The sequence below is a fragment of the Syngnathus typhle genome, linkage group LG15 (genome assembly GCF_033458585.1).
Source record: "Syngnathus typhle isolate RoL2023-S1 ecotype Sweden linkage group LG15, RoL_Styp_1.0, whole genome shotgun sequence".
NCBI lineage: Eukaryota > Metazoa > Chordata > Actinopteri > Syngnathiformes > Syngnathidae > Syngnathus > Syngnathus typhle.
This window is the reverse complement of record NC_083752.1, coordinates 8,256,835-8,272,669: the sequence shown is the minus strand read 5'-3', so window position 1 is coordinate 8,272,669 and position 15,835 is coordinate 8,256,835. Positions and strand designations below refer to the sequence as shown.

At 42.4% G+C, this 15,835-nt stretch overlaps 1 protein-coding gene across 3 annotated transcripts; it reads right to left on the bottom strand.

The window, feature by feature from the left end:
- On the bottom strand, window positions 1–15,322 carry fgf11b (fibroblast growth factor 11b). 3 transcript variants are annotated; one of them, XM_061300251.1, is made up of 6 exons: window positions 15,106–15,322; window positions 14,414–14,738; window positions 7,165–7,275; window positions 6,439–6,542; window positions 650–848; window positions 1–402 (listed from the first exon to the last, which is right to left on the bottom strand). In XM_061300251.1, exons 2-6 carry the CDS (start codon window positions 14,604–14,606, stop codon window positions 266–268), a joined length of 744 nt encoding a protein of 247 aa, XP_061156235.1. In that variant the 5' UTR covers window positions 14,607–14,738; window positions 15,106–15,322; the 3' UTR covers window positions 1–265. The 3 variants fall into 3 exon arrangements, with proteins under 3 accessions (XP_061156235.1, XP_061156234.1, XP_061156237.1); XM_061300250.1 differs by having other exon boundaries at window positions 14,414–15,322; XM_061300253.1 differs by lacking the exons at window positions 14,414–14,738; window positions 15,106–15,322 and adding an exon at window positions 11,093–11,300.
- Between the last annotated feature and the right edge of the window lie 513 nt (window positions 15,323–15,835).

Genomic DNA, 15,835 nt, shown 5'->3' with positions numbered 1-15,835 from the left:
TGAGCATCAAGAAATTTATAGGGGCTGGCTTAGAGACATTGGCATGGGCGTGGGGAAGGGGTGAAAGTTACGGCCAGGGTCCAGGTCTGTCATTCTGTGATGACAAAAGTGGGGTGGGACTCCTCTCTCATCATGTCAGCTGATGGACTGCTCACCCTTCATCTCATAGCGCACCATGAGGGCCATTCACCCAGCAGCCGTCATCCGTGCATGATGGGTGACTTTGTGTCACTGTTGCCCTCTGACCCACCCTCTGTCTCCTGTGCTATGAGGCGTCAGCCTTGGGAGCTTCTTTCCGTCCATTTTTTAAGGACGGGGAATCGGATGTTTTAGTGGTCTTCCGTGGAGGACTCACAGGCTCACTCGTGAGCTCATGTAGCGACGGCTCCTTATACATTGCAACTGTACGGCACAGAAAGAATCACCAGAATTACTGACAAACATATTACATTTGAAAGGGATGGGCATTAGAAAATCAGAATTTTCATCATTAGATAATGTTTTTGAATTGAATCTACATTCCTTGATGAAATGAGAAATAAAGATTCGATCCTAATTTTGCCTGCAGTTGATTCTTTAATATATTTGAATGCCCATCCCTCATGACTGACCAAGCTCATAAAAATGCAAACGGAAAATGCAAACGGACCCTCGATAACTTTAGGCAGGAAGTGCGCGGCTCCTTTGTTCTTCTTTACCCGGTTCCCCTTCATGACCTGGCCGTCACGGTTGATACCGATATACCAAGCACGACCAGACTGGGTCTGCCGATAGAGCATTGAGGAGTACGTGACGTAGTAGTTCTCAAACACACTCTCCTTGAACTTACACTCTGGAGTGAAATGATCCTAGAAATAAACATGAAAAGAGAGAAAGGGGCAGAGGTGCATTCACATTAGCAACTCTTGCAAGGGAAGCAAAATTACGAGCAATTGTCATGAGAGCATAAAAGCATTATCGGAGTCTTCGAACATGTAAATAGAAAGCATGTTTGAGAGCAGCATGGACATCCTTATCCTTGGGGTACAAAAGCACGAACTATACATGGCAAAACAACATGCACAGCTTTGCTAATCATTCCACATTCCAAGGGGAAAGAAGATGAAAGGCCCAACAATCACAATCCCGACAACAATGGACACACGCTGTTTCAACCAAATCTTCATTTCCCCTCTCAGTCCCAAACTTACAGCAGAGCGCTCCCTCATGAATGTGTCCTCCTACATGAGGACAATTGAACCTTGTATAACGTTGACTGGCGATATTAAGCAATCCAGACAGATATACATCTTCCTTAGTCTCTATCAGTCTTGTCAGAGTCCTTCTCCTGTCAGACAGCAAAGCCAATCTGGTGAATTGATTAGTCACCATCAGCATTGCAGAAATGGCTGAGCGCTGAGTTTCTCCGAGATTTTGAGGAGAAGGATGAAACCACCACTTGACAAACACGGACTTCAGTGAAGAGCCAACCCTAGATAAAGACGGTATACAAGACCTTTCTCCTTCTCTGGAAGGCATTCACCTTTTAGCTGACAAGGCAATTTTGGGCTTTGTGACCTTTCTGCACCCACTGTGCTGCTTCAAGAGTTTACGCCCATTTAACGCCTGCTCCCTGACCAGACCAGAGGAAAACAAACCCCAGCTCCTAATTCAACAAACTTTGCTACTACTATGACCACCACAGCACGGAGCTATTTTAGGATCCTCTGACAAGTTTGATACCCTCTGCTTTGGCTAATGCAAAGAGGATAGGATCGATAGGTGATGCGCTTCATTCATTATTAATCAGATCAGAGAGCAGAGGGCAGGAGGTGTCTGAAAGAAAAAAAAGCAAGGGAGGTTGGAGAGTAACAAAAAAAGTACAAGATAAAAACAGACAAATAGACACTCTTTTTTTCCATCACCCCCAAGACCAATAAGGAATTTTGGACTGACAAAGCATCTGCCCCTGGATCTGACTGACACATTCCCGTGTATAAATAGAGAATCATTCTCACAAAATACCCTTCAGTTCAACCTCCAAATCACAAGGGATAACCCCTCTTGCAAGTAATCCCTTTAATTAGCCTTCATAATCACTTCCCCGAAAATAACCAAACTATAGAAAGCACATCCGCTGACTTTCATTCTTGTAATCTCCAAAGCAAAAACAAAAATCCAGGCACGGCTAGGCAATCATTATTGACTAAAGTGATTTTTCATGGCCATTTAGCACAAGGGTCCATTTTCGTTTTCATGTTATTAGATCTATTTTTGAATCCCCCTTGAAGTAACTTCTGGAACCAAGCAGAAAACAGAAACTAACCAGTGGATACTTATTATCGTAGCAGTAGGACGATATTACCATTGACGTGTTCTGTTGTTGTTGTTTTAAAAAACAACAACAATATGCATTTATCAAACAGAACAGTAAGCCCTGTAATGCATAGTAATTGAATTCTCCATTAAATCAAAATGTTTCACCTTTCCGTAACTGAATGCCATACTTGGCCTTCTTTGTGCATCTGGTGCCAAAACGCTACCAAACCAAATGAGAGAGGTACAATATAAGGCATCCGTGCTGAGAATCCACAAGATGGGAAACTGTTTTATGATGCAGGAATGCACCCGCCTCCCCATCCCCACCAATACGCAGCCCTCCTTTCTGATTACATCTCTCCAACCTCCTTCAGAAAGCTTAACTCACCTTGCCATCATTGACTTGGCTTGCTATTATACCTCCAAACAGAGGACCAGTAAAGTGTTAATAAAACTCACAGGTCAAAATAACACGTGACCATCATTGCGCATATGATTAAGATGTAAGGAACAGGGAATATAAATCCATCAATAATTTAGAATGTCTTATTTGGGCTTGTGTCCTTGTGTGTGTAATTAGCCCTCCAAATGTAGATGTGCTTCTAGAATTCTCAGCATGTTCTGGCGGTATACCTGACATGCAATTATTTGCATTCTTCGTTTTAGACAGCCGGGGTCACAGCGTCATACGGGGGCTCCTGTGCTTATTGACTAGCCCAGGGGTGGGCAAACCTTTTGACTTGCGGGCCGAATTAGGTTCTATTCTACTACTGATTGGCCACCAGCTCAGTGGCCTAGTGGTAGAGTGTCCGCCCTGAGACTGGAAGGTTGTGGGTTCAAACCCCGGCCAGGTCATACCAAAGACTATAAAAATGGGACCCATTGCCTCCCTGCTTGGCACTCAGCATTAAGGGTTGGAATTGGGGGGTTAGATCACCAAATGATTCCCGAGCGCGGCACCGCTGCTGCTCACTGCTCCCCTCTCCCCCAGGGGATAGATCAAAATCACATTGGGATGGGTTAAATGCAGAGGACAAATTTCACCACACTCAGATGTGTGTGTGACAATCATTGGGACTTTAACTTTAACTTAAATTTTGACCGGGGAGCCGAACCAAGAGCAGATGGATGTAGTGTTTGTGTGAAGTAATATAAATGACATGTAAAGGTCATTGCATAAAAGGTTTTTACTTTTAGTAGATACTAAAGCATGGATATTAAAAAAAGGGTTTTGAAAACAAATGCATTTATTAACAGCATCAAAAAAATATTTCACCAAAAAACTACTATCAGTGAATCTTATTAAATACGACACTGTTTTCCACTTTCCATCACTTCAGCGCCTGTAGGTCAGATTGATGAAATATGTTTATCTAATGAGGCGAAATCACATACAACGGCAAACATTCTGACCAAATACATCATCTTGAAGAATCAGTGAAAGAATACATCTAAATAAAGTAATAAAGAAATTAATAGTATTGTTGGTTTCCCTTTTTTGCTAGTGCATCATAGTCTGGGTACGCACACGCACTTGTGAGTGTGCATCGAGCTTTCTGACACCGCTCCCGGGAGTAAATGCGCAGGCGGGCGCTTCCCCATCTACTGGGGAAACATAGTATTTGCAGGGAAAATGACCCAAAAAAAATTAATACCGTTTCTTTTCGTGTATAATGCGCCCCCATGTATAATACGCACCCTAAAAATGGCATGCTGATGCTGGAAAAAAGCCTGTACCCATGTATAATACGCACCCAATTTTTATGAATTTTAAAAAAAAAAGATTTTTTTTTTTTTTTTTTTTAAAGTCCCAATGATCGTCACACACGCAGGGAGGCAATGGGTCCCATTTTTATAGTCTTTGGTATGGTCTTAACTAGGCTGGATGTAATTTTTTTTTGTTGGCGTTGATTTCTCCGACTGCCCGTAAACGCACCACCGTGCTCCGTGCGCGCATGTGAAAAAGGCGTGCGGACGTGAAAAAGGCGGCTCTGTATGGGAGAGACGTTGAAGAGGAATAAAAACACCCTTGGAAACCAAAACTTGCCCCTCGTCGTGACTCGGAGCCGCAACAAATGTTTCGGATTTGTGTAGGGTACATTGTGACAGACAGCAAACGAGCAGATGATCGAGCAAGCGTCTGATACGAGAGCATTGCGGTCGTATGTTGTACCATGACTTTCTTTATTTATTTAAAAAAAATAAAAATAAAAAAATAAAATATTTAAAATGTTTTGTACCCATGTATAATGCGCACCCCAGATTTTAGGACAATAAATTTGTTAAATTTTGCGCACTATACACGGAAAAAAACGGTAATACAATTTATTCAGGTTTGGCGGGCCGGATGAAACGGCCCCGTGGGCCGGATGTGGCCCGCGGGCCGTAGTTTGCCCATGTCTGGACTAGCCCATCAGCTCCCAGGGTACATGAAAAGCATGTATTTGCCCAGCCTCAGAAACATCACATCCTATTTCCATAATACTATGGAAGCAAACATAAAAGCAATGCAATGGAAACTGCGTCATATGTGTGCACTGTACAGAAAAGGATCAAAAGGCAACAGCAGAGCATGTTGTTGATGTTTTGGAGTCAGATGCAGCTGCACCGTGTTACGTAAGTCAATAAGACATGGATGTGCACATTAAGAGGTTTACCAGCAGAGACACTCAATGCTGACTGGCACCATATATGGCAGACTTTATGCTGATGATAATGTGATGATTTGCGTCCCATGCTGATCTGATTGGCAGATGGTTCATATCTGAGAGGGGAGGAGCAGCATCCATTCTCTCTGCAATCTTCTGTGACACCTGCTGCCTTTAGTAATCACTCAGCTTTTAATTATCTACCGCGACCCAGGAAACAAGTAACGCTTGTGTTGTGTCATTATCGCCAGAGGCATTTCATATCCAAACTGATTACTACAGATAACTATTATAGATAATCACAGATTTTACATACGTACTTGTGTCACTTCAGAATTATATTTCACCGAAAGCTGTCCTGTGCCTGAGTTTGGTAGCCCATTAATTATTTAAAAAAATCACATGCATGGGGCAATTAAGGCAAAATGTTGTAGATGCCCACAAAATATCATCCTCCGGGCTGCGAATGGCCCCCGGCCCTCGAGTTTGATACCACCGCCTTAAGGATAAAGTGTCAAATAGGATGATATAATGGGATTCATAAAGGGGGTATAAATATAATAAATAGACTTTTCTTTTAATTAAGTGGAGAGTCATCCCTCAAAAGAAAAAATATAGTATTTACTGTATAACGGTTGAGAACATTTTGGCAAGAACGACATTTCTTTCAGAGTTGGGTCTCCATTGAGCTCAAATGTGTCCTAAAATTGTTTTCACTTGGGATTTTTTTTTAATGTAAAAGAAAAGCACAGCAGAGCACGGCCTTTGAGCAGAGAAGTGTGCCATTCTACCTTCAATCCCTTCCTGCACCATTAAATCGGTGCGTTAGACACACTTGAGAGGAAAATATGGGGTCATAAAATCAAATATGCATGATATTACACCAAAAGACAGGTGTTCACTTGTAAGGAACCTACATGCGAGAGTGTGCCTGCATCCACGTATATAAATGTGGGTTTCTCCTAACGAAACGTGAGCCGCACTCCAGCTATTGACTGCAGCAGAGGAAATCCCCACACAGAGGAAAAGCATAATAAGCAGTGCAGCTCACGGGATAATACGAGCTTGTGCATTTGCCATATCCCATACCATTTTGCGCACAATTGCCCTCATATCCATCACTAAAACCAACTCATAAAAACAAAGTCTGAAATTTTGTGGGTATCATTTTTTTACGGGTCAAAGTCATTCAATTATTTTCACGAGTGAGGTGTCATTTAAAATGTAATCCTAAAAGCTTTAAAGGAATTCTGATTACCAATCATATATTTGACAAGCAGCAGAATTGACTTCTAAATCCGAAATGACCGTAGTGAAGATAAAGGCCTTGCATGTATTCCCTCTTTATATGATGACACAGCGAAATGCTTATCAGTAGCCACTAAAAAGCTTCGACGTGATCCGGCTCATGCATAGCAGCGTGTGAAGCTTACCTCTCAAAAATCATCAATATTTTTGGGCTTTCATAGACTGATCTGCACAGCATACTTACAGAAGTATAGAGGTATCCGTCACTATTCATGGCAAGATACAGCCCCGTCTTTGCACCCTGGATTGCCACAATCCGCAGTCCCACGGGAATTAGGTTAAACTGCGCTAAATTGGATGAAACAGTTTAGGGAAGATGGGAAAGGAGAGAAAATAGCAAGTCAGACAATGTTGAGTTCAAAATCATGCAGCTAAAAACGTTCATGTTCTTTCTACATTGTCGCAGTCTTGGGGGCTGCAGTCTTTCCACTGCACGCTACATCTCCCTTTTTGCCCAAATGCTGTGACCTCTCTGAGTTTATGTTGCAGCAAACTCTACACCGTGTCACCTTCGCTAAGCTTAACACACCCTCTAAAACTGGATAATAGCGGGATGCTCCACCTCAGCAAATGGGGCTTGGAGCAGAGATAAAAGTGGATAGTTAGACACAATGCTTCAAAGCTAAGGCAGCAGCAAAATACTACATGTGGGAAATGTTTAAAATTGAGCGCTGAATATAGCGCTTTGTGTGGAGGGTCAAACCTCCAAATTCAATTATACCTGCAGGATAAATTGCATAATTTAAGGCTGAAAAGATAATATTAGACTTCTAGAGGTTAATATAACATTCACATTATGTCAAAAAGAAGAATTCAAATGACCACTATATTAGCTATGAAAGTGGCACCCTTCAAGAGTTACATATTTAGCAAAATATCGAAAGAGGCTTAATAGTAAACACACACTTACAGAATAAGCTGCTCTCATCTCTTGTGCCATCCATGGTGCCATCGGGCTGCATCTGTAGGTAATATCCATGTTGGCTATACAGGCGGGACACAATGCCTTTCAGTTGTGGCTCTGCAAATGAACATTGTGATTAGATCAGAAGAAGAAACTCATGCCTTTTCCTGAAACCTCAATCAGATTATTCGACAGCAGTTTTACTTATTTAAATTGCCCAAGGTGCATTTATCGCTCAAACCCAAAACCCTTGCGATATACACCCAGTAGGTGATTAATAATATATTTTGTTTTAGCCATGGCATTAATGCAATAATTTGCTACCATGTGCTTTTTTAGCAATTGCTGGGGTCATCAAAGGCTAAATTTAGTCAGGGAGTCGGAGAGTTAGCCACATAAAAGATGCAATCAGGAACCTGGGCAGTGAGGGACAGGAAGAGTGGTGGTGAAAAAGAGTGAATGTTTAATGAGCAAAAGCCCCATAGCTCATTTTAATTTAAGAAAGACAGAACCTCACCTCCTGATTCTTGGTCATTCAAACACTAAGGAGAACCCTGTAGGTCCACTATGACTCATCTTTTTTCTTTTTTTTACTCCTCACACTTATTTATCTCACCATTCCTCTTCAATGTATGTCTAATGAGAGAGGTGAACATGGATGAAGGAGCAGGACCAGGGAGTGTTGTGGGTGTTCCTCCTCCACTAAACTCCGCCCATGCCCTCAGCCCCCCCTGGGAGTGCCCTGGTAACGTTGCCCAATACAGTACGCCCTGCTTCCGGTGACCAGCACAGGGAGCAAGAAATTGGCATGATGATGATCCAGTGATGAGATCGAGAGTGCAGAGTCCCCCCGGAAGTGTTCCAGGGTCAAGGCATAAGTGAAATGGTGACCTATTCCCATCGTTACAAACATGCCACCGCAACGTTTCCCGGCTAATGACTTTGAAATCTGCTTGCCATCTTCTTTGCCCCCGCCCCGAAACATGCTTTCCAACTTGTTTAACATTCCTTCTGCTAAGAAAGGCTAAGCAATTGTTTCTACTATGCGACATCTGTATGTAATGCTCCTTTTTCACAAAACGTTCAACTCCAGCTTTAATGATTTGTGTCCTTCTTACTGTCATGTCATATCCCCTCTCCTGCTCCCAAAAGTCCTGAAGACGTGCACGCAATGACGGAAAGTAACATGTTGTGACAGCAGTCTACCTCCCGTTGGATTAGCAAAACACACGGTTGTTTGCATGAGCGCAAACTCTGTGCTTCTGTCGCACTGATGCGAATGCAACACAGACTCAAGAAGAAAATAAACTGACTGCTCAGTGTTTTGAGGTAGTGGCCTACAGATGTATTCAAAGCCCAAACAAAAAGTCGTTTTAGGTTTCCTGGCTTGCTCCCTCTGCAAAATAACAAATGTTTCTATGCTAGGGTGGCAACCAAATCCAGATGTCATACAAAGTGTAATTCGATTGCGACAGCATGTCACCTTTCAACACCTGCATCTGACTTGCAAAACTTGAGCTAAATATGCCCGAGGCACATTCTGCTCTCCGAAACTGTGCATATTTCCCATGTGTGGCTTGTGTATGATGTCGTTCATCACTCGCAGGACCCATGTGGGCTTGAGTGACAGAAAACATTAGCTGATCCAGGTCAGTGGAGTGTGGGTCACAAAAGAGACCTCCGTGCCTGTTTGTGTACATCACTGGCGCAAGTGGTACCCGTAACGTCAGCAGACCCGTTTCCCGAGCGACCTTCATCACATTACAAACCTGACCAACAATAGCAGTTGGCAGGTAGAAAAACCCGTGAGTAAGTGCTCCGTTTCAAGTTCTAATATCTCCGAAACAAGATACCAGAGAATGTTTTTGTTTATGAAAACGCTGCAGTAGCCATTTGACGGTCTACACACCCAGGGACGCCCCTCATCAATTTACATTCAATAGCAATAATCCTATTGAAAACCCCGTGGGAGGAATGAGGCCTCATTCTAATAGTACCACCATTCACCAAGCAATTAGAAGTGTGTCTGTATAAATGAGTTCAACACGCATTAGAAGCCGAGGCAATCACTTCACGCATCACTGCAGCCATCAAGGATGTTTAAACCCTTAGCTGCCATATAATTGCTCTGGAAAAATAAGCAGTAGTTGAGGTTGATCACTAATCGGTGTTGGGTAGGTGTTAGTTATCATTGCGCTAATGTTTTTATCAGCCTTGATTCAAGCTCAGTATGTTGCTTGCTAACCCCCCCGGCAGCCGAGTTTCTATTGAGAGGGCTGCAGGTAATTACGAGGAGCTGCACGACTGAGCAGCCAAGGACATTTGACCGAATCAAACAATGGGGTGTGTGGGGGGGGGGGTGTTCCTTGACTTACTGTACATTCTCAAGACTTTAAAATTCTTACCTCCCTGACTATTATGTCTCTGGCACCCTCTTATTTTTAACATGCAGTTGGAGAGATATCAAATAGATCAAGTATTGTGTTGATTGTAAGAATTTCACAACAGCACAGTCCTGTGCCGAGACTTTAAAAGAGACAATCAAAGAAATCAAACACAAATATAAATAGTACGTAAATAAAATATACATTGGTTTTGTTACAGCTGTTGAAAGTCAGTTTTAGGAGCTCTTTACTCCTTCCAGAAAATTTCATTCTGCATCTCATTTGAACATTGCCAAGGGATATATTATAGTCATTGAGTCATATAATATTATTATTTTTCAATTTGCATTCATAAACTATTCATATAAGCACACCCCAGACATATTATATAACTTTGGTCATTTGAGCGCTTTTCTTTGATACTTCATGCCTATTCTTGCCCCTTTTCTTTCTGCATGTTCCTTCTCACTTGTCTTCTTATCAGCACCCCAATAGGTGTCCTAGTACATCTTCACTGTCTTTCTTTGGTCAGAGGTAAGTTCAGTCTGTCCCTGTCAGGTTTAATCAAAGCGCCCACCGATTCCACTTAGCAAGAATGTGTGGGAGGTTAAGGTGCTACCTTCAGGACGACAGGAAACAAACGGATGCTCTCTGCATACACATCCCTCAGTTGCCTCAAGAGCTTTATCAACATCTTCTCCACAGCTAAATATCAAGCCTACTCTAAATTCAGAAAGCAGCACAGACAATCCGCTCATGTCCTTTGCCTTTTTTTTTCCCCCCGCAAGTGACAGGAAGCTTCTGCAATCAAGAGACATGGAATTAGATAAGCCACGAAATGAAAGTAAACGCATAAATAAAACCCATAAACTGACGCAGATTTCCACTTTTATTAAGAGACCACGAAAAGATTAGAGTTGGAAACTTTATTGCTTTGCTTGGATCTAATCTGATGAATTTTAAAGGATGGAATAGATTGCGGAGTTTTCTCGTCATCACTCATCATTTCACGCCATTAAGTTCTACATAGTTTAGAGCTCAAACATGTTGATGATTGTTGTTTCAGACATGCCCTGGTAATATTGTCCCTCCACATATTCCCACCAAGTTTAATATTCACCGTTATCGATTTCCAGCATGTTAACACAGGAGCATTGGTAATTGTGCATGTCGAACAACATCCAATCATATGAGTCAATCAAATATCAAATATAACAACAATCAAATATAACAACAGAGGCTCCCTCGACAGCGAAAAAAAGGGACCAGCGAAAAGTTCATGTTGAAGGGAGCTTTTGCAGTGACAGTTAATATCCAGCCCAGTGGTCTGGCATTTTCTGTACGGCAGGCTGATTCACAGCTCTTTTCACTTCCACCCACCTTCTCTTTAATCTCCTCTGCTATCTCTCTTTACTTCTCTTCCCGCATGTTTGATTACCCCCCTTTATCTGTCTGGTTGCTCAGCGTTCCCATCCGGCCCCACTTAGAAAGACATTTTTTTCTCTCTCACATGACTAAGATGTTGATTTTTCTCCTATTAGTATGTTTACCTTTACCGGACTCCTCGTCCTCCCTCCCGCCTGTTCGCTTTCCCTCTGCCTTCCTCTGACCCCTGTCACAGTCAGTAAAGTTCTGATGAGAAGCTACCCAACACTGCATCGTCTGATCAGGTGTTGTCGAGTAAGCGACTTTGCCCGGCCCTGATCTCTTGGGGTCAGCTTAATGCCATCCTCGGCTGGATCTCTCCTTGTAACTCGGTCTGCTGCTTCCCAGCCGCGGGCTAACATTTGTGCTCAAACCGTCCACAGATACGTACTCGACTGCATTGCTACGCCTTGCAGCAATGCAAATCAAAGTTTCAACTCGTTTTTTAATTTTGATGTTATTGGCTGTACCATATTTGTCAATATATTATATTATAAGGGCTGCAGCCATTGAATGGATCTATGCAGATTTGTGGGAAATGTGATGCTTTGGTTTGATCAAATGTTGAGACAACTCCCCCCCTTTTTTTAAAAAAGTCTTTGCGATTAGAGAAGAGATTAAATAATCAACAGAGCCCCTGGTTGTTTTGTGGAAATCCAGCTTTACTTCTCGTGTGTGCAAGCGGGAAACTTTTGTGTGTACAAATGACTTGCAGTTGAGTTGTATAATTGTAGCTTAATCTTTAATCGCTTTCCTCACCCACAGGATATTGTAAAGTCAACGTATCCCGTAAACATGCAATTTAGTGCCAGGGACTTTGACTCCAGCATTCAGCCCAAGCTATATGAAAGAAAGTAGCGTAGACCAAGCACTAATAATAATTATGATTGAATAAATTACGATCAGACGTGCCAATTTGTAAAACGGCCCCGAGCAACTCAGGTGTGGCATCCCCAGCTCTCCATGTAAAATACGTCTACCAGATCAATATTAGTACCATCTTGCTGGTTTCAGTTCTGCTCAATTTCAGTTTTGTGATAAAACATAACATGAATGAATTCAACGCTGATTTGAGACATCACAGCATATCATAGCAATCACCGTGAAATATCATGTTTCCTGGGGCCATGAGCCAAATCCCATTGAAGGCTTGTAAATTGACTAAAGTGATGCCAAGGCATCGTTTCTTATCTGGCCGCAAATATCACCTTTGATCTTCTTGCAGGAAAATGTCCAATATTTTGACCTCAATAACTATTTGCGCTAAGAAATAATTCCCTAGATTATCCCATGAATGAGACGCCCATTTCTTTATTCGGCTGAATTGTACAATGTTCTTTCTGTTAAGCAGAAAAGGCAAATGAAAGGATTGGGGTTAGAAACCAACCAGTTGACTTTGGGTGATAGGCAGATGTAGACTGTGGATTAGTAGCCAGCCCATTACAATATTCCATTTCCCCAAATTCTCAACATTTGCATTTCCCCAAATTCTCAACCTTTGCATTTACACAATCCTCCTTCGAAAGTTTTGCATTTGACTCAGAGCAGCATTTCTTTAAACAGCATGCAGAGCATCTGAACAGTGTCTCATGCAATCAAAATGATAATAACAAATCTTGGTAAGCAAAAGGAACAATACGTCCCTATTTCACCTTTTTTTGCCGCTGCAACATCCGACATGATGCTAATTTGACAGCTACTCTATGTTGGCTCATTGTCTAGGCTACACAAAAGAAATAAAAACACAATGACCAGCTGTAATCTTGCAGTGTGTAACCATTTTATGATGTTACAGCTGCATTGATACTCACCGAAACGGTCAAAATTATACGATTACTTTACAATGTCATCAATTATCCACTGTGCTGTGCAACCGTCTTGTGCCCATTGAATGAACTTGACTGAATTTTCAAGCAAAATGCTGTTTGAAGTTCAGCAGACGTATGTTGAGAATGATAGATGGTCTTCATCATCATTGCTCATCATGCTCCACATTAAATGTGCTTTATAAGAGCCTTTGGCTCTGCAGGCAGGCAAACACTCAAACTTTCACCGTCTTCCCCAATCAAGTGTGACAGTATGTGGCCATTTCATGGAGGCCATTGTTCAGCACTGCGTCTCAAACTTACATTGTGAGACTGAAGCAGACTTCTTTAGTAAAGCAAAACAGTTCCCCTCAGGAATAGAAAATAGGAGCATTATAATAATAGAACCACCTATTTTCTCTCTCCAGTTGATGGAATAGTGTCTTTTAAAAAACAGAATTGGCATCTAAAGATCAACTAGAAACCTCCTACTATTATTAAAGCTATCGCGTGATTGAGAAGCAGTTTATATGAGACAGTTTCACTATAAAAACAGATTCAAGTTATATTGCTTTATTGGTTCGGGTCTTAAACAGCAAAAACCCCAACATAAAAAAAAAAAAATCTTTTACAAGCTGCTTCATGAATGTCGAGAGAAAGGACTGCCGCGTATGTCAAGCTCATGGTAATGAGCTTGCTTAAGCTTCTCCAGCAAATTGTACATTTTCTTTGACCAGCGGCGCCGCAGTACTCCCATAACTCAAATTCTCAAGTCAAACATGCTGTTGGACAATGAAGGGAGGACAACCAGTTTGTGCGCATGTGCCGCATGCAAATCTGTGTCCTCTGGCAATTCTGCTGCCCATTGTGGAATCAGCGGAACTTTTCACAAATGCTGAGAACAAAAACTCGGATTTTTAAGACATTGCTCTCATGCAAATGCGCCCTAAATCCTCGCAAATTGTTTGACAAAAAGTTTTCGTTAATCATGCAAATGAACAACTCTGTGTGAGCTCATGAGTCATTCAAACAGAACGTTCAATCACATCTCTCTCCTTATGCTACGTTGCGATCAAAATTAATCATTCCGGTCCGACTCTGTTTTGCATCAGCAATTTTAGCGTACGTCATATCGGTACACCAAGTAAACCTGCAAAATCTTAAGACAGCTAATGCAAGAGCTGCATTGTGCCTTTACCAATACAATAAAGCAAAAATTGCAGTTCACTTATTTTGCATCATAAGGTGAACTTGACTGAAAATTATAATCACGATTATTAAGTGTTAAAGCTCTTACTGAGCTTGAATATCTTTAAATAGGCAGACTTCCTATCAGATATTTCTCTTGACTTTTGCAGTTAATAATGATATTTCATGCTGACTTTAACAACTTTACTGGGGCTACCTTAATGTAAACGTGAGCCTGTATACATTTGCGTGTAGATAAATCACTGTTGTTTGCAAAAGAGTCCATTCATCCAATGCATATAATCTTATTTGAGAATTGAATTTAGCAGGGGGGGGAAACGCTCGTATTTTTTCACGATGTATATAAAGCAAGCAAATAGGGGCAGATAAAATGCCACATAAAATGTTAATGGTATTCCACAGTAGATTAGTTTGACGGTGGCAATGACTCACCTGGTCTCTTCTCGTTGCGACCTTTGCGACCCCCACACAGTCTTACTTTGGAGATGAGAACCAGGATCTGTTTCTGGCACAGGGACTTGTTGCTCTTTGGACAGGGCTTCCGCTTGTTGGCTACCGGTCGATTGGTTTGGTCGTCCTTGACTGCCCGTTTCTGTCTGATGAGTGAGCTAGCAAGAGCTGCCATTTTCCCACCCCCCTCTCAACTTTGGGAGGGGGGTGTCTTCCTTTCCTGCGCCCCTTCTGCTGCTGGAGCTTTTGCTTGCTGCAAAATCTGGAGTAGGACGAAAGGTTGTAGAGAAACCCCCACAGGGGAACCCTAAGTGGGTTAACAGGGAACAGTTTAGTGGGCGCGGAGATGGAAGAACTGGGAAAGATGCAAGTTCACCTGCAGTCCAATGTACACTCGCCACACACACGAATATATCGTAGAGTGAAAGTGCTACAGTCACATTTTGATCTCATGAAGCAAGGATGGCTTTGGAAAAGGATGATGCTTTTCTTCACAAATTTTCAACACCATAAAGATTCCCTCCATAGACAAGTTCAAAATGTAACTAGTCCTACTTTCAGGCATTACAAAAAAATGACTCCACATATAAAAAGACTTTTGCTCAAGAAAAGTGAAATCATCTTTAATGCTAGGAAGCTATCAAAGAAGCATGAAAAATCAAGGTGTTTGTCACCATTTGTGCAGTCCACGGAGGAACTTTGCCTCCCATTTAAAGGTGGCAGCGTCCAACAATGATGTGGAAGTCCTAGCGGTAATCCGGCGGACTTAAATCCAGAGGTAGAACAGCAGGCGGCACGCTGACGACGCTTGTGGGAACGGTGAAGAGACATGGACTCAGATAGATAGAGACTCCGCTTCTGCCTCTGGATGGCATTGCTCCGTTCCCACAGTCCTCAGCGAATCCCCTCGACACCGGCTCCCCCGCTCCCTCCTTGCCCCCGCTTCCTCCTCCTCCTCATCCAAAGTCAGCGAGTGGTTTTGAGAGGATGTGTGTGTGAATTCCGGCAGCCACCATCAGTAGAGGTGACATTCATGAGTGTGAGGGAGAGAGAGAGAGAGAGAGAGAGAAAGAGAGGGAGGGGGTGAGAAGCTGTGATGTGTGAGTGTGTGAGGTTGTCTGGCAAAAAAAAAAACAACAACAGTAAGTGACCAATTCACAAATTCACACCTTTGAAGAGGCTGCTGGTTGTCTGTTTGTTAATAAAGGGGGGCGGGGGGCAATCCAGTCATTGTTGAGGAGAACTGATGGTGAAAGGAGCACATTGTGGCACTTCACCTCCTTCCACACACACAAATGCATCTACACATGGGTGTATTTTGTTAGTGGAGTCTTCCCTGCTGCTGCTGCTGCTGCCTGCGTCTCTGTCAGTATTGCGCTCCCACAGCAGCAATCTCCTAATCAA